Below are 19,113 nucleotides of genomic sequence, written 5' to 3' on the forward strand. Positions count from 1 at the left end.
TAGATTGAGATATAAAGATTTCTAATTAGCAAGGCAATCATGGGAGTATGGGTATCGGGCATGAAAGTGGAGTTGAGGATTATCAGACCTGCCATGATCTCATTGAATGGCAGAACAGTCTCAGTGGGCTGAATGGCCTATAACTACTCCTACCTCTTATTGTCTTAATTTTGACTCAGTAACGATAAATAATGGCATATGTTTCTAAGTCAGTATGGTATTAGAATTTAAGGGATCCTTAGAATTGATGGTGATGCTTGTGTCACTGGATGGCAATTTCATGGAACATGGAGGTGTAGCAGAAGTAACCTTGCTAACTTGTTGTAATGTGTCCAATAGATCATAAAAACTACAGCTAATGTGCCAGCACCTGGGGGAGGGCAGCAATAGATTGTGAAACCAAAGCATAGGCATCAATCAGCTCGTCTGGTCTGTTTTAGATGGTTTGGGAGTGCTGTAGCACTACCCGTCCATGCAAGCCTACTAGTAAAATGGCTAACATTCAACACTGAAATACTGGAGCCATATTCCCATTGTGATGGCCCGCTCTATGCTGTAGCTCTGGCCCCAGCCCATCAAATAGGTCAGAACAAAAATATACCGAGACACGGATGTGCTGGGACTTGACCTCAGTTTGGAATTCTGACCTGGTCATTGAAGTGATAGAACCACTGCCTGTCCCTTTGCAAGCCACATTGTGTAGGTAAGCAACAGGCAATTCTTTCTATTTCCTTTGCCTGTAATGCTGGACTATGACAGATCCTGTGAGATGACTGTACTTGATTACAAAAAGATCTAAGTGGGCCCCAACAGCATGTGCTGGTCAGGGAAACATCCTGCATGCCGTAGCTTCATTGTAGCTCCTTTACAAATCATCAGGTCTCCTGGTGAGGAAGCAGAGAGGCCTTAACAATAGTGAGTTGGAGTTTCAACAGCCAGGGCATAAAAATACTGGAAATACCTCTGTGGTGGCATGGATATTCACTAGCTCTATGCAAATGAGGTGGCTCCCTGTTGACCCCATCACCACAGCTGGAGTGAAGTTCTGAAGGAGATTAGCAACTGCACAGGGTGTACTAACTGCAAAGAAATTGGTTTACTCACTCCACTGTGTTTTAAAAAGTGAGCCTGCAGAGTCCTTCTCTTCTTGTTTTTCAGATTTAATGAACTAACTAATGATGTCATTACTCTAACTTGAGGCAATTTATCCCAATTTGTGCAACCGATCTAAATTCCAATCACAATGCTGCCAGATTGATTGCACATAAGCCAGAGAGCGACAGCAGCAAAACTCACATTGGCTCCAACATCTTGACCCGCACCAAGGAGGCAGAAAAACTTGATCAGCTACCAGCAGGTGGCACTGAGGGAGAGCCTATTTCTGCACTGTCGGTTGCACTTTTACTTCATCCTCTGTAATAGTAACAAGACAGATCTATCTGTGTGAAGCGTCAGATTTAGACAGCTCGTTATTATGGCCTGTTCAAGGATGTGGATATGTTTCTCTCTCTCTCTCCTGTCCTGGAGGTACTGATTTTCTCTGGGACACAAGATAACAGCACTGTTGAGTGGAACCAGTCTGAGTGCAGCGTCCTCATTTGTGGCCCCCAATTAGAGCTCTCCAGTCAGAATCCTGAAGTAAGATTCGGAGCTGGTTTCTCAGCCTCCATTATCAACAGTAACTAATGTCAATCGTGTCACATCAGCAACTCCGCACAGCCCAAAGATTGAATCTGGAATCTTCCTCTTCAGTGTATTTTTGTGTCAAACTACCTGTGCACTCAGTGATTTAATTAGTTATATGGTTTCTCATCTGATTTCTACATTTATTTTTCCTTTGATCCCATTAGATCTTGTATTTCTGTATCGGTCTGAAAAAGTCATTGGTATTTTATGTAAGTGGGTGACATTGATGAAATATTATGTTGTAAGCTTCTATTTTGAGTGGTAAAACACATGGGATTTTTGATAACAAAGTGTGAAGCTGGATGAACACAGCAGGCCAAGCAGCATCTCAGGAGCACAAAAGCCGACGTTTCTGGCCTAGACCCTTCATCAGAGGATTCTCCAGCATCTGCAGTTCCAATTATCACATGGGATTTTTACCTATTCTTGCTCTTTCCTGTCATTGAATGAAATGTGACAATGAATCCTTATCTTCTATGTCCCTGGTAAGTGCAATGCTTCCTAGTTCATCTGATTGTGTCCTTTACCACATGCTACATGAATATAAAGCAGGATGTAGACACTAGACTGTAGTTGGACCTCACTCTTTTAAAAGACTGAAAGGCAGGACATCAGACTGTAACCAAGGAGACCATATTCCTATGCAAAAGAAGTACCATTTCCTGAGAAACAAGTTCAGATTGATTAACTAAATTCACCTTAATTGGATCTGGATGGGCCTTGAAAGAATAAATAATGAAGTCACATTAAAAAATCATTGGAAACCTAATAATAGAATCCACTACATAAACTGAGGTATACAAATCTCTTTGGGGTATTTGAGACCAACACTTTATTATCATGTTCTTTCAATTCCTGCACAGAAATGCAGAATAACAAAATCTAAATAGATTTTTGAGTCATCTGTACTCATTAATATTTAAACAAAAAGGCAGCTGGAAACAACTTCAATCGCACGGATTGACAGATATGGTTTAATTTTAGGAGTTCCGATGATATTCAAACCTACTCGTGTGTCAATCTTCCAACTGAAGATGTCATACAATATTTCTGTGGTACAGAGTCTGGGATTCACTCTGTCTTTATCTGCCATTCATTGCAACTCAGCTGCAGATTTGCTGACTGCACTTGTAATACTGGGCTGATAATTTGTTCTTTGCTCAACCTCTGTTTTACAAATATAGATTTTGGACCACATTTCTTTGTCTAAGTTTGCATTCACAGACAAGAACAACACAATGTGACACATCACTAAACTTTAGAAACAGATTTCTTTAATGCTGCATTGAACAGAACCTCTACATAAAATCACATGGAAAGAGGAGGCAAAAAGCAATTCAAAGCATTAAAACCTCATAATGTCAAGAAATGTGTAATTTGTATTGCATTGGGAGACTAAATAGTCAATGAAAAATTCCAAATCAGAGTATCTATTACTGGCTTGAACTGGTGAGTCCACATGCACTGTATAAATTATAAATCAGAGATCATAGAATCCCTTCAGTGTGGAAACAAGCCCTTTGGCCCAACAAGTTCACATTGACACCTGGAGCATCCCACCCCACTATAACCCACCTTAGCTACACATCCCTGAACACCATGTATAACTTAGCATGGCCAATCCACTAGCCTGCACATCTTTGGACTGTGGGAGGAAACTGGAGCACCCGGAGGAAACCCACGCAGACACCGGGAGAATTTGCAAACTCCACACAGACAGTCACCCAATGATGAAAGTAGAATGCAGAATCAATGCATAGCCTTGGGGTTGTATTCAAACAGCAGACTGAGGCTTAAATTACTCTTACTGTTGAGCAGGAAGGATCATATTTAGCTTTACAAGATAAAGCAATATATTTCACCTGAGTGAGCTTCTTTAGATATGCAGCCATTGACAGATTAAAGTCTGAGGCACAGATCGCAACAGAAGTCAGCTGTTAAAGGGTCAAAGGGTATTATTTGGTAGGTCTCGGAGTTTAATTGCTCTTCAGTGAGGGAATATCACAGCAGGGAAAGGGGAATCAGCATGAAGAGACTTTGTCTTCATGTTTATCTACAAATACTTTATACACATATTAAAGTTTGGCCTTGGCACAAGAATAATTGTTGGGCAAATATAATTTCATATTAATTAGAATTTATTGTTCTTCAGGCTGAAAGGGAGAACATCAGGATAAAATATCTTGAATCGATTTTTTAATGCTGTATGCTAAAGGCATTTTGAAGTCATATTCTGTTAATGAGTAAATTCCTGGTACATTTCAAATAATCACCTTGCCACATTGATTGGAAAAGCAATTTATGAGCTTCAGTTGCACAACACTGGAGATTTTCACAATCAAATGTACATAAATGTCACATTTGTCATATTGACTAGTCCTCGTGCGGATTGTAGACGGCAATCAAAGTCTAGTGCACCCTCTAGGTAAAGTTGGCCTGGAAGGCTGTGTAAAGTTGAAACAGCACATTCCACTTTTATGTTAATACCATGATTCCTGTACTTACATTTATAGGTTTCAATTTCATTACAATGTCTAGTTAAACAGCAGTATTGGAAAGTGAACGAGCCCTAACATGCTGGAGTTTTGTTCCAACATTTTCTGTTTTTTGTGTCAGATATAGAGCAGTTATCCATGAAGTTAAAATGGCTCCTGCACGTGTGCAGACACGGCCTATGAAACCAGCTAGTTACAATAGGCTGCAGGAAGTGTGCTCTTGTGTATGTGCCCTGTTGCCAAGCTGGATGTGAAGGGGGAGGTGAAGGCTTGGCTGGGCCATGGAGACTGAGGTCTGACAAGACAGAGCTTCCCCTTTCTGGCAGTGTTTGTGCAGTAGGTCTCCAATGGCTGCTGCTTCTTCACTACACTCACTCCACTGCTGTTCATCATAAATTTGATTGGAAATGTAAACAGATCCAATCCATAAAACACAACACAAGTGACTGTATTATCTTTCAAAATGTCTGCTGCTTTTCCTCTCGTGCAATTGACATCAGATTCCTCTTTATTAATGTGCTTTCTCTGTGTCACAGGAGGTGGTGTTTACAGTGTTCACAGCCTTTTAGATAAGTAGGGCTACAGTTCTTTGGCTAAAGAAATAGTAAGAACTGCCGATGTTGGAGTTAGAGATAACACAGCAGGCCCGGCAGCAGCAGAGGGGCAGGAAAGCAGACATTGCGGGTCAGGACCCTTCTTCAGAAATGGGGGAGGGGGTAAAGGCTCTGAAATAAATAGAGGGCAGGGGTGGGGCTGGGGAAGGTAGGTGGGATGTTAATAGGTGAGTGCAGGTAGGTAGTGGTGGGGATTGGTCAGTGAGGTAGGAGGGACGGATAGGTGGGAGAGAGGATGAACAGGTGAAGGAGACAGGGGTGAGAGGGAGGGTTGGTCATCGGATGAGGCTGGAGGTGGAGAGATTTTGTAGCCAGGAAAGTCCACATTGAGACCATTGGACTGTTGGTTCCCAAGGTGGAATATGAGGTGCTGCTCCTCCAGTTTCTGGGTGGTGTCATTGTGACACTGGGAGGAGGCCCAGGATGGATATGTCACCCATGGAGCGGGAGGGGGAGTTGAAATGGTTCGCGACTGGAAGGTGTTGTCGTCAATCGTGAACCGAGCACAGGTGCTCTACAAAGCAGTCTCCAAGCCTCTGCTTGGTCTCACTGATGTAGTGGAGGCCACATTGGGAGCAGCGGATACAATTGACCACATTGATGGATGTGCAGGTGAACCTCTGTCTGATGTGGAAGGCTCCACACTCCTCACAAGCTCTGGCACCTTTTCCAGCAACCACAGGAAGTGCTACACCTGCCCCTACAACCTCCCCCATCACCTCCATCCCAGGCTCCAAACAAACCTTCCATATCAGACAGATGTTCACCTGAGTGATCACCTAAGTGTGATCTCCATAGACCAAAGAAAAAGCCAACTGAAAAATTCCAAAGTAAAATATCTAATGCAGCCTTGAACTGGCAGTAAATACTGGAGCCATTTGGCTGCTCCTCAATCCACACCCACTGTATAAATCATTTAACTACAGAATCAATGTACAGCCTGGGGGTTTTATTAAAACTGCAGACTGAGGCTCAAATTTCACTTATTGTTGAGCAGGAAGGATCACTTTTAGCTTTACACAGAACAAACATTACCTGAGTGAGCTTCTTAAGCTATGTAGCCATTGACAGATTAAAGAGAACATGCAATTTTTGATTGATTATTTAGTCTCCTGCACTAGTCTGAGACATAACAATGTTCAGCTGTTAAAGGGTTAAAGGGTTCTATTTAGTAAGTCTTTGAGTTTAATTGCTCTTCAGTGAGGGAATATCACAGCAGGGAAACAGAAATCAGCATGAACTCTCTAGACTTTCATGTATGTCTTTTTTACGCATATTAAAGTTTGGCCTTAGCACAAAAATAATTGTTGGGCAAATATAATTTCATGTTAATTAGAATTTATTCTTCTTCAGGCTGAAAGTCAGAGCTCAGGATAAAATATCTTGAATCAATTGTTATGCCTTGTACGATGGACATTTTGCTTAATGAGTAATTAGTATGATGTTTTCTGTTAATGAGTAAATTTCTGGTGTACAATTCAAATAATCACCCTGCTATCTTAATTTGAAAAGCAAATTCTGAGCTTCAGTTACATCACATCAGGCATTAGGTGCTGCCAGAAGGTTGACGCCCTCCTCTTCTCCATCAGGCTAAGTGCCACACTTCTCTCTCTGGTACCTCACACCCTCTCTCTCTCACAGCTACTGTACCCACCTCACACTGTGGTTCATGCACTGCCATTCTCACTACTGCCTTCATTTTCACCCACTCGCTCCCATTCTCAAATCCCAACCCCCCAGCATCCCACATCACGAACTCTGCCTGCCCTCTGCACTGCCGACTCACTTGGAACACATCAGCAACTTCACAGCACCTCCACCAGCACTGACAACTGAGCCATCCACTTCCGACTCACTCAATCTCTCCCTTTCCCTCATTCCAGGAGGAGACAGTCCACAATAGGGCGGGCCGTGCCTGTGCAGGTGGAGGGATACCTGATATCAGGCTCCTCACCCATGCAGGGAAAGACCAGGACTGCTCCTGTCGGGGTGCTGAGACATCCATGTATCCATTAACTGAGTAGGTGTCACTCTTCATTCCACTGCAACTCTCAGAGTACCCTACTGTCAGCGTCATTCTATGCACAACACCTCTAGCTGTCAGCTGCAATCCCTCTCTCTCTTTCTCTCTGCTGCCTGGCAGTTGTCAATGGGTTGATCATGACGTCAGTGGAGGAACAGCTTCCTCTGGTCCTCTGGAGGCTAAGAATTCCACTGCCTCACAGGAATCATCAGCCAGATTGCCTGCTGCACTCCCACCACCTCAGGAGCAATGTCAGCCTGAGGAAGTTCGGGAGCATAATCGAGACAGCACCCCACTGGGACTGACAGAGGGGAGACATGCCCCAAGTTGCAGACATGCAGGATGCAGCTCGATACCAGGGCATCTGCTCAGGCCCGTGCAGGAGAGGGCCCAGTGGCGTTGGCAGTCTGGGGCTTTGTCCATGTGCTGAGAGAGGAAGAGAAGTGGCAGACAGGGATGTAGGAGGTGATGGCCCTCATTGCCCAGAGGTTACAGAAATGTAACTACATTGTAGCGACACTGCTGCCTCGTGAGCAAGTTGCTGGTTGCCATGGAGAGCTGGGTCCGGCTGCTAGATACACGCACAGGCCTACACATCATTGCCCCAGCCACTGGTTCTCAGGACAACAGGCATGGTGATGGAGGGGGCCGTGGTTATGGTGTTGAGAGCTCCTTACACACAAGGAGACAGGGCAGTGCCAGGGGATACCCAGCTGGAGGAGAAACCACACACAGACCCACTCAGGTTAGAGGTGTCCAGGTCCCTCACATCCCTGGCCGCACCAGCCCCCGCTTCACTGACCACAGAGCATCCCCTTTGCCTCTGACAAGACAACGCATGGCATGTGAGGGCCAGGTAGGCACACGTGCTCCTGGGGGCAACCAAGATGAACAGATCCCACTGCCACACAGGTTCCCTCCCCTCTAGCTGCAGGCCGCGAGACTGCACTGAGATGTTGTGAAAGGCAAAGAAAAAGTCTGTTTGAGCAAACCTTGGTGGCATATTTGCATAAATGTTATCGGTTTTATGATTATTCTGTTTGTTTGAGTTTCTGAGTAGCTCTTCATATAAGCCCCAGAGGATTCATACCTCTCCACGCCCCCACCTAACCCATCTACATGAACCTGACCCTGTCTTGCCTACCTTTCCTCTGGCATGAGCTGACGACGCTGGAGTAGGCAATCACTTTCTTCCCCCTTCAAGTCAGGGTGTTCCTGACTGGATAAATCTGCTCCACACTCCCCTCCAACCCCACCCGGCACTTTTCCCTGCAACCACAGGAAGTGCTACACCTGCCCCCACACCTCCTCCCTCATCCCCATCCCAGGCCCCGAGAAGACTTTCCACATCAAGCAGATGTTCACCTGCACATCTGCCAATGTGGTATACTGCATCCGCTGTACCTGGTGTGGCTTCCTCTACATTGGGGACACCAAGCAGAGGCTTGGGGACCGCTTTGAGGAACACCTACGCTCGGTTCGCAATAAACAACTGCACCTCCCAGTCGCGAACAATTTCAACTCTCCCTCCCATTCCTTAGACGACATGGCCATCCTGGGCCTCCTGCAGTTCCACAATGATGCCACCCAAAGGCTGCAGGAACAGCAACTCATATTTCGCTTGGGAACCCTGCAGCCCAATGGTATCAATGTGGATTTCAGAAGCTTCAAAATTTCCCCTCCCCCAACCGCATCCCAAAACCAGCCCAGCTTGTGCCCGCCTCCCTAACCTGTCCTTCCTCCCACCTATCCCCTCCTCTGACCTCAAGCACCACCCCATCTCCTACCTACTAGCCTCATCCCGCTCCCTTGACCTGTCCATCCTCTCCGGACTGACATATCCCCTCCCTAACTCCCCACCTACGCTCACCTTTACTGGCTCCACCCTCGGCTTTTTGACCTGTCTGTCTCCTCTCCACCTATCTTCTCCTCTATCCATCTTCAATCCATGCCCCCTCTCTCCCTATTTATTTCAGAATCCCCTTCCCCTCCCTCATTTCTGAAGAAAGGTCTAGGCCCGAAACATCAGCCTTCCTGTTCCTCTGATGCTGCTTGACCTGCTGTGTTCATCCAGCTCTACATCGTGTTACCTGTGAGTAAATCCTCCCTGCCACACAGCCCCATTCCCAACCTGCTTCACAAAAATTATCTCCCCCCTCCCTTCACACCTGTCATCTGTCCAACCTTCATCGACCACCCCCCAACCCAAAGCCTGGCAGGAAGAGGTTCCTGAGTCACCCTCTGATGGCAATGCTCCTTGCTTTCCCTAGTTTGTCTGAACAAAGCTGACAGACTGACTGCGGCCAATCCCGTTGAGAGTTCTAACCGGGTAAACCCTGGATGAGAAGTGCCCAGAACCCTGCCTCTTGCCTGTACAACGCCGTGGGTGTATTCACCCCACCTGTGGGCTGACCACTATGGGACCACAAGGCTGACCATGACCCACTCCCCAGTTTCCAGAGCCATGGACCCCTGAGTACAAACATCCTGACCAGATGCCTAACCGTGGCCAATTTCCTGGTTGATATTAAAGGTTCCCCTTCACGTTCAATGCCAGGCTCCCTGACTGACTGGTGTCTCCATGGACTTCAGTGAGGACTATTCCACTAAGACTTTGAAAGATTGGCTGCCTGTTGGACGACATTCTGTGTGTCTGCTGCATGAACTGCTGGTACAGTGGGACTGACGTAGCACGCTGCAAAATGTCTGACCCCTAGACTGAAGACCGCTGACCAGCAAGGCAAGCCACATGTTGAGAATTTTCAGCGTCTAGTTTGCTCGCAATGGGTAGTCGGATAGGAAGCTGTATATTAATGAGATGTACAATTAATAAGGCTGTTAACAAGCAATAATCCCCCTTAATAAGTAACTTGCCATTGCATGGTGAGAATCTCACCATGACACGCCAAATGTAGTTAGAAGATGCAGCAATGGCAAGATAGGCCTTGCTGGAACTCTGGCACAACTCTGTCAGATTTCTTGCCATAGCTCTGGTCATTCAGGCCCTTATAAGATTTCAACATGGAGCTATGGGGAATCTTTTACGAGAGAGTTTCCTTACTATGCAGGTAGAGGAGCTGAGAAACATAAATCAAACTCAATAGCACCACAACTGAAAGATATGTATAACTACAGAGACATGTTTCCATCAGCAATTATCACTGCAGAGGTGGTTCAGAAATCACACAACACCAGGTTATATCCAACCAGTGTAACCTGGTGTCATGTGATTTCTGACCTTGTCCAGCCCAGTCCAACACCGGCACCTCCACATCATTGTCAATGTGGACAAGGGAATTGGTGATGGGCAAAACTGATAGCAGGAAGTAACGCTATTTATCCAGGAAGTATGTGCAGACATAAGATTTTTAATACAGAAAAAGTCTTGATTTTTCTTTTGAAAATGTAACACAGTGTTCAAATATAGAAAGGCTGTGATAGCAAATATTCAGCTTATAAGCAAGTCATAAGAATATAAGAGGAGTTGGCCATTCAACCCTTCAAGCCTGTTCTGCTATACAATGACAGCATGGTGGCTCTGCTTTCCAGCCCTATTCTTAGAAATCAAAAATTTTTGGTCTCAGTCTTGAATATGCACTTTGTAAAATTAGTCTCCAGAGTGTTAATATGTTCCATTATAGAAGAAAGTGTACAGCGTTCAAGTTTCACAAAGATAAATGTTAATGGTTATGGTGTTAAATAAAATGTAGAACCACTTATACCAAGATCACTTCTTTCCTTTGCAATGAAAACACCCTAAAGTGGTATAAAAACATAAATGGGAGAACCTACATTTAAAGGAATGAGAGCTAATGCAATTGCAGCCAGTGGGAAAAGCAGCTTGAATAGCTCATCAAAACCAAACCTCTCAGCCATCATGAAATGGTTTTAATTGAATATTTTATGAAAGATATACGAAATGAATTTTTGTTCCTTGATCAGTGTCCTTCCCCGAAAGTTTGCAGTAAGATCCTAAACCTAACATCAGAGAGCTTTGTAAATTGCTTCTTTCCCAACTTGTTTTCTTTCCTACTGGTTAAGATCCCATCATATTTTATACATGCTTTGGTCTTGAGAAATCAAATTCCCAGGCTCTCATGCAATTGATTGTTAAATGTTGTGCAACCAACCAAAATAAGGAGAGTTTCAAGTCCCATCTCTACCTATCCAACTTCCATTTCCTGGTTGAGTGATTTTTGTTACTTATTAACTGGAGCCACTTAATTGAATCCCTCTTTAGACCGTTCGTAGTAGGTAATGGGAAAACTTATGAGGAAATTTTACGATGGTCACCGTTCACTTTAATTCCACTGCTTCCTGACCATTCTTGAAGTATATTGTTGCTGATGTCTTAGCAGTTTAGTTCTATGTTTACTTCGCTGGAGAATATCAGTGGTCAACTGGAAACACAGCAGGCAAAAATATGAACATCAAAAATATTTTCTCAAACCAAACTACGGATAAGGTGGGAATGTTGATTTGTTACTATATTTACCTTAAATCTGAAAACACAGTCTGATTATTCTGTTCAGCCAACTTACACCATATAATCAACGAGGGCATATCTGATTTGAAAAAAAAAATTAAATACAAGCTTGCTCCTTTTTGGATCAACAGATTGGGCAGTTAATACCTGCAGCCTGCAATCCCTGGTTGAGGACCCTCTCTGGAATAACCTGATCTCAGAAAGAACAGGAGAAAGATTGCACCAAAGATGCTGCATTTTGCCACAGAGAAATCAGCTATTCCTCATCACTGTCCCTGCTCCCAGATGGAGGTGAAGATGTGCTGATGTAGCTGAGGTCAAGGTTTGTCTAAGCTGCGATACCTTACACTTTTCCCATAGTTGGATATTCCCAATAACATGCAGGGCTATGGTGAGTATGTGTGTAGTAGCTACTCAAGTGAAAGGCCTACAAACTGACCAAGAACGGAAGAATAAATGACTTGCTGAATTACTAAAAGTAACCTGCAAGTTATGATAGCATGAGATCTTGGTAAGGCTGCAAAAGGATGATGTACTCAATGAAAATGATGTTTCATCCCAGCCCTATATTGCCACCCACTGCTCTAAGTTATTATTATCCAAAGTACTGGTAGCTGGGAGTTGTGCAGTAGCAGGGAGTGACATACAACAGGCTGGTATCTCATTTTGCCCCATTTCATATGGTTCATTTGTTTTGTAATTTCTAAATAAGGTACAACAATGCATCAGCAACAGGTCCTTTTAAGCATTATATGAGGAAGTGTACGATGAAGATGTTGCAGGATCAAATCATTGGGCGATAAATGATACAGGTGAATGTCCTTCATTCTTTACCATTGATGGAATCTACAGTCCTGTTCAAATTTTACAAATTTACTTCTTTGGAGGCAGAACATTTTCCTCAAAATAGCCCCGGTTCATGATGTTGCCAGCTGGGAAATATCTAGCGACTACGAACGTGGAGCCATCGGAAGCCGACGCCTTCCCAATGCCCAGCTTCTTGCTGCTTTTCCAGATCATTGCTGTAAAGTGACCTACAGAAGAAACAAGATGACAAGTTAAAGAAAAGGAGTTCCCTGTGAGAAATGACCATCAATAAGTGAGTACTCCACCCCTTCTCCCTCAGCTCCCAATTATACACCAGCCAAAGACAGGCCCAATTCCTTACAGCTCACCAGTTATTCTTCATCCAGTTCAGTGCACTTTATCAAACCACATGCTCTGAACAATCCTAGCACTGAGTCACAATATCTCGATGGCCCACGTTTTTGTGCATATTTGATAAGATGAATATTAATGAGGTGAGTTGTGCCATTAGTGTGTTTAACCAGCAATAATCCCCCTTAGCTGGCACGTCACCACTGCCTAGCGAGAAAATCACTTTTGCTGCCCAGCAAATCCATTAAAGATGCAGCAAGATTGTCTCAATGTCAAGATGTGCCGTGCCAGGCTTCTTGCCCAATTCTGCCACAAATCTTGCCATAGCTGCATTGTTCAGACACCTATACATTTCCGCTCTTAGTATATCAAAGAGTTGAGACAAGTTAAGAGAGAAAATAGTAACACGGGCAATGAGAATCAGTGAATGGCAGCAAGTGGCAGACAGAGAAAAGTCAAGAATACACCAACAATCAAGACTAGGTGTTACAAAAGACAAAGCTAAAGGTTCCAAATCTGAATGCGTACAGCATGTTTACGCAAATAACATGATCTGACAACATGGCCATACAGGTTCAAGAATTAGGTCCTGAATGTCAGATAGCCCTCACTATTCAAGAGAAATACAAAGCCATCTAATGGTAGAAGACTAACACTGTTAATCAAAGATAACATGTGTACAACAGTTGGAGATGGCCTAGATTCAAGACAACGGGGTGTAGAATCAATTTGAGTAGAGATGAGGAATGCTAAAGCAAAGAAATCACTAGTGGGTGTGGTTCATATGCCCCCTAACAGGAACCGAAATGTGGGACAGAATATACAAGCAGAAATACTGAGCGCCTGAGATGAAGGGACAGATGAAGAAGGGTCTAGGCCCGAAACATCAGCTTTGCTGCGCCTCTGATGCTGCCTGGCTTGCTGTGTTCATCCAGCTCTACACCTTGTTATCACAGTAATAATCATGGTAACTTTAAACCACATATAACCATAAAACAACACAGTGGCAATGGTAGATAACAAAGTGTGGAGCTGGATGAACACAGCAGGCCAAGCAGCATCTTAGGAGCACAAAAGCTGACGTTTCGGGCCTTGGCCCTTCACTCTTTTCTGAAGAAGGGTCTAGGCGCGAAACGTCAGCTTTTGTGCTCCTGAGATGCTGCTTGGCCTGCTGTGTTCATCCAGCTTCACACTTTGTTATCTTGGATTCTCCAGCATCTGCAGTTCCCATTATCTCTGATCACAGTGGCAATGGTTGCCTCGATAAGTTGTTCATAGAATGCTTTTAAAATAGTTTCTTATAACAGCACATTTTGGATACGACTAGACAGCAAGTTATATTAGACTTGGTATTATGTAACGTGAAAGGACTAATTAACAACCTCTGGGCAGCAGTGACCACATGACTGCGTTTTAGATCCAGTTTGAAAAGGAGAAGTGGAGAGAGACGCCTTTCAGTCAGAGAATCCTGGCACAAAGTCGGGTCCAAGGCAAGCATTTTAAACTTTAATAAGGTCAAACATCTGGGCATGAAAGCTGAAGTAGCCGAAGTAGGCTGGCAAACCAGACTGGTGCTTTAGATCAATAAAAACACAGGGCTGAATTTTACTAGTTATTGGCTAAGTGTCAATTTTGGCAAACTTCTTGGACGGTTTCTCTCCTCGAGGCCTAGCAAGATTTCTCAGCTATCGTCACAAACTTTCCCTGTTACCCATGCTCCATACTACTTGTTGCAGCTGCCCACTTTGTGGGCGGAAATACTTGTCACTGCCGGTGCCCCCTGGGATTACTGACACACCAGGGCCATTTTTCGGGCCCAGCCATGCAATAGGTCCGGTGCTTTCAGTGTTGGAGCTGCCCTGCATGGGTTCCCATCAATTGCCGGGTGAAAGAGAAATTGGTGCCTGCTTTGCTGGCAGTGACCTGGAGGATTGGATAGCCCAATGGGGGCCAACCTCTTCCCTCAGGATCAGCAGAGGAGACAACAGAACCAGATGCTGCCAGGCTGCTCGGAGCTTCCCCCTGTGGCGTGGTGCTGTGTGGAAGGTCCAACGGAAGCTCAGCAATGCTGGAAGACCGTCAATGACCTTCTCTGTTCTACAAAGGTAAGTATTATTATTCGTTGCTGCTACCTCACACGCTATCTCTTCTACCTCCTCCCACAGCTCAGGCTGTCACTCTCATATGCAACATCTTACCTTGCTCACTCACACCTGGCCAATTCCCCCCACCGTATTGAACGCACGGCCTCTGCACTGTCTACTTTTGCACTTGGCACCCCTAATTCCCTCTTCCCCATCTGCACTGGTTGCACCAGAAACTTTCATCTCACTCAATTCCTCTCTATGCCTCATTCCAAGAGGAAAAGGTTAACAATATGGCAGAAAGAGCCTGGGTAAATGGTGGGCTGGCTGACAGTCAGTATCTCGGCCTAAAAGAGTGGCTCCTGCCATGACCATCTCAAGCAGCCAACTTGCTCCCCCTGCAAGTCCCTAGATTGATATTGGAGGTTGCTCTGAATTGGCTGTGCCAGGATTCTCTGACTGAAAGGCGTCTCTCTTCACTTCAGCGAGGGCTACTCCCTTTAGATTTTGAGATATGGCTATTTGAAGCACATGCAGTGCGTTTGCTGCAGAAGCTGCTGGTATGTGGTACGGGTGTGACATTGACTTGGCACAGTGCAGTTCACTCACCCCCTTGCCTGAAGGTTGCAGACAATCATGTAAAAGATGCGTGGCCTTGTGTCTGTGCTAAAAGGCAAGGCAAGTGAGAATACTCAGAGTCTTTCAGCTCTGACAGTTGGGGCAAAGCATAAAAAGACCAGGCCAGAGAGAGATGCTGCGAGCACAAAGTTGATGTAGAGTGAGTGCATTCTAAGAACAAAGGAACAGCCTGCCATGGACCTGGTGTGATCCCTGAGGTGGGTGTTGGCCCTGTGGGATATCTCCTTGCAGCAGTGTTGCAATGAGAGGTGCTGTTGCACTCTGAAGTGCAGCAATAAAGTGCAGAACTGTGCTGTAAGTGGATCAGAGTTGCGCTATGATGGGGAGAAGATGTTGCATTTCCAAAGTCAACGTCTGGAGTGTGCCCTAAGATGATGGCGACTGCTGTCCATGTTAGAGGGCCAGAGGAGTGGGCGGTGAGCTGGAGTTGCTCCCACTTTCTGGTTGGGTACTGTCACCATATATTTTCTATCTGACAGTAAGGAAAACTGTGTGAATGAGAAAGTTGACATTAGAATGACAGAGCCTGAATAATTTTGACAAGGTGGACATGGAAAGGATGTTTTCTTTTGTAGGTCAGCCTAGAACCAAGAGTCAATGTTTTTAAAATTAGAGGCTACCCTTTTCAGCACTGAGATGAGGAGAAACCATTTGCTCTCAGGAGTTGGGTAACCTCAAAACTCCATGTCAGAAGGCAGTGGAACTGGGATAATTGAATATTTTTAGAGACAGATGTGGATAGGTTCTTGTTCATCAGGGGAATCAAGGTTTATTGAGGGTAGATGGGAAAGTGGAACTTGAAACACAAACAGATCAGCCATGCTCTCATTCAATAATGAGCAGGCTAAAGGGGCTGACTTGTCTATTTCTGCTTCTATTTCAGATGTTCAAATGGTTACTATATAGAACAGGATACCCCTTTCTTATTTACAGTACAACCAAAAACACCAGTATCAAGTATACATTGTCCTTTGAGTCAACATTAGTTCCTATCGGAATCAGTGTAAAGTGGCTCTCAGATCATCAGGGTGTATTTCTGATCTTTTCCTTTCCCAGGATAGTAATGTCTAATCCCAAAGCTGTCCTTCAACATGTCAGTACCACCAGAGAACAACCTCTCTCTCAATATTGTCAAAACTGAAGAGCTGATCATTGACTTCAGAAAGAAAGGAGGAGAACATGTCCCCATCTCCATCAACAGAAATGGGGTTGAGAGGGTGAAGAGCATCAAATTCCTCGGAGCGTCGGCAACCAACAACTTATTCTGGACTTCCCGTGTAGATGCAATAGCCAAGAAGGCGTAACATTGCCTCTTCATCCTCAGGCAGCTCAGGAAATTTGTTATGTCCATAAAGTCCCTCACCAACTTCTACAGATGCACTACTGAAAGCATACTGTCAGGACGCATAGCAGCCTGGTATGGCACCTGCTCTGCCCAGGACTGTAAGAAACTACAGAAGGTTGTAAGCACAGCCCAGACCATCACAGAATCCAACCTTCCATCCATGGACTCCACTTACACGGCTCACTGCCTCAGAAGGGCTGCCAACATCATCACAGACCCATCGCATCCTGGTAATGATCTCCTACAACCTCCTCTCTCAGGCGGAAGATACTGAAGACTGAACACATGCACCTACAGGTTCAGGAACAGCTTCTTCCCAGCCTTTATCAAACTGATGAATGGGCTTTCTAGCCTCAAACAACACTAATCTTGCTAACATTGATCTTGCCTAGCGCCTGCCCTGTGCAATATAACCTGTATGTCTCAGTCTAAGTCTTTTTGATCTATATATGCTTTGCTTACTATGATCACTGCTCATAAACTGAGCTTTTCAATGTTTTTCAGTACACTTGACAATAAATGAATTGATCAATCAAGAGATCCACCCTCTTGGGCCAGCTGGGTGAAACTTGCAATTTCAATTTAACTCCTCAAAAATGTGTGTTTTGACTCCTAGCACCTATCCTGATATGGTGAACCACAGAAATGTTTGAGATCTAGCGGCTTTTACTTATCAGATCCCAGCAGAGTAACTGTGCCTGATAGTTTTCAGGGATATCACAGAAATCCTTTCCTCCTTGATGCCCATATCCATGACAATGAGATTTCCAAGGGCCTCATATTCCACGTCGAGATGTTAATTAGCTATTCCTGAGAGTGCAAATGGATAATTTAAACAACTCCTATTGACAGCCCAATATTCTCAACAATTTTCTGGGACTTTACAGCCTCACGGACTATCCATGGTTGGCACACAGGCTGCTGCCAATTGTGTCCATGGGTAAACACCTTGCAACTTCTTCTCAGTAAGAAAAATCTGGGCCCCTTTTTACTTGTAACCACCAAATCACCCAGGGTTTGCTGTCAGGGCTAATGTTATAGCCAGTCACATGGACCCCATTCATTTTACCTTAAATTGAAGACACAATCCTAAATCATAATCTAACAAATTTCTCAACTGTAACAGCTGCCTGCTCAGATCCCACCTCTCCAAAAACGTTCCAAACACAGGATGGAGCTGGAGAACTAGCATACAGATCTAAATTATGACTTCTCCCACCTCTGATCCAGGCACCAATTGAAGCCAAAAACCCAGCTCTTACGATCTACATTCCAGAATAATACGAAAGGTTTGAAAAGATGGCTTAAATTCAGAAAGAGAGAAGCAGGGAGAGAGAGACAGAGGGAGAGTGAGCATGTGTGTGTGCGCACACGGATGTGTGCGTGTGTATATGTGTGCACGTATCTGTGTGTGTGGGGCTGGGTGGGTGTGTGACAGTATGGGTGCATATTTGTGTGTGTGTGCATCTCTGAGTGTGCATGTGGGTGCACGTGTGGATGCATGTTTGTGTGTGTGTGCATGTGTGTGTGTGTGTGGTGTGTGTGTGTATGTGGATGCATGCATGTGTGCAGATGTGTATGTTAGCATCTGTGGGGGTCGGTGTTTGTGTGCGAATGTGCATCTGTGTGGTTGCGTGTGTAGGTCAGTCTGCGTGTGTGGGCTAAAATGCCCTAAATGTATTGCACTAACAGTTGTGAAGTACACATCATAGTTTTGCTCCCATGCCCTACTATAATGTATAGTGACTTCTTAGGTGACTTCTCACCACACTCCAGTCATTGTTAACCCAGTTGGAGCGGTTAAAAGGCAAACTAGGGAATGTTTATACTGTGTGACAGTTTAAGGAGGATTTCACTGCACAATCGTTATGTTTGTGTTCCAGCTACAGAGTGTACCCAGGACCAGGAATACACTATTAAAAAAAAGTATTGGCGTCTTGGAATCGATTGTATCATGTGTCATCCAGTGTTAATGCTGCCACTTAACGGTGAGCAAACATCACTGACAACATTACCATTACCAAATCAGGAAAGCCTTCAGCCTCTGACAGCACATGATATTTTCCAGGCCACATTGTGAACTGCTGCTATTTAGAGGAAAATATTCCATCTCCTAATAAGTAAGTTTGTATGACGCCAGAGGTCCTTTGGGAGAGAGCTTTATAAGAGAAATTGTACAAGACTCCAAAGATTACTTGTCTTCTTGTGAAATATTTTGCTTTATTTCACCATAAACCATTAATGGCACCGTACACTTCAACACAGTATGACTCATCTTTTTGCTTCCGTGTCAGTCAGCAATGCATTATCTATCTACAGCAGAAGTCCTTTATGTTCTCTAATTCCCTCTCCCACCCTTTCCTGCGTACTTTCTTAATAACAGGTTGTATGTCCAATTTTTGTCAGTTCTGGTCCAAGGTCAGTGATCAGAAACTCTGGATTTTCTGTGATTGCAGAGTCAGGGCTGGAAATAGGGGCAGGGGTAAACCCTGCCCACCTATTGCACCCTTCCTGGAGCAGTCTGTGAACTAGATCGACTGCCCGCTCCACAGGCACAAAGTGGTACCATCGCACCATTTGACT

General features: G+C 44.6%; 1 protein-coding gene across 1 annotated transcript in view; it reads right to left on the bottom strand.

The window, feature by feature from the left end:
- Positions 1-2,938: 2,938 nt before the first annotated feature.
- The window catches only part of glipr2l (GLI pathogenesis-related 2, like), a 58,032-nt gene continuing 41,857 nt past the window's right edge, over positions 2,939-19,113 (bottom strand). Inside the window, exon 5 of the mRNA XM_048523857.2 lies at positions 2,939-12,338. Coding sequence (XP_048379814.1) covers positions 12,178-12,338 — 161 coding nt within the window. The 3' untranslated portion in view covers positions 2,939-12,177. The remainder of the gene's footprint in view (positions 12,339-19,113) is intronic.

Source organism: Stegostoma tigrinum, chromosome 2 (genome assembly GCF_030684315.1).
Source record: "Stegostoma tigrinum isolate sSteTig4 chromosome 2, sSteTig4.hap1, whole genome shotgun sequence".
Lineage (NCBI taxonomy): Eukaryota > Metazoa > Chordata > Chondrichthyes > Orectolobiformes > Stegostomatidae > Stegostoma > Stegostoma tigrinum.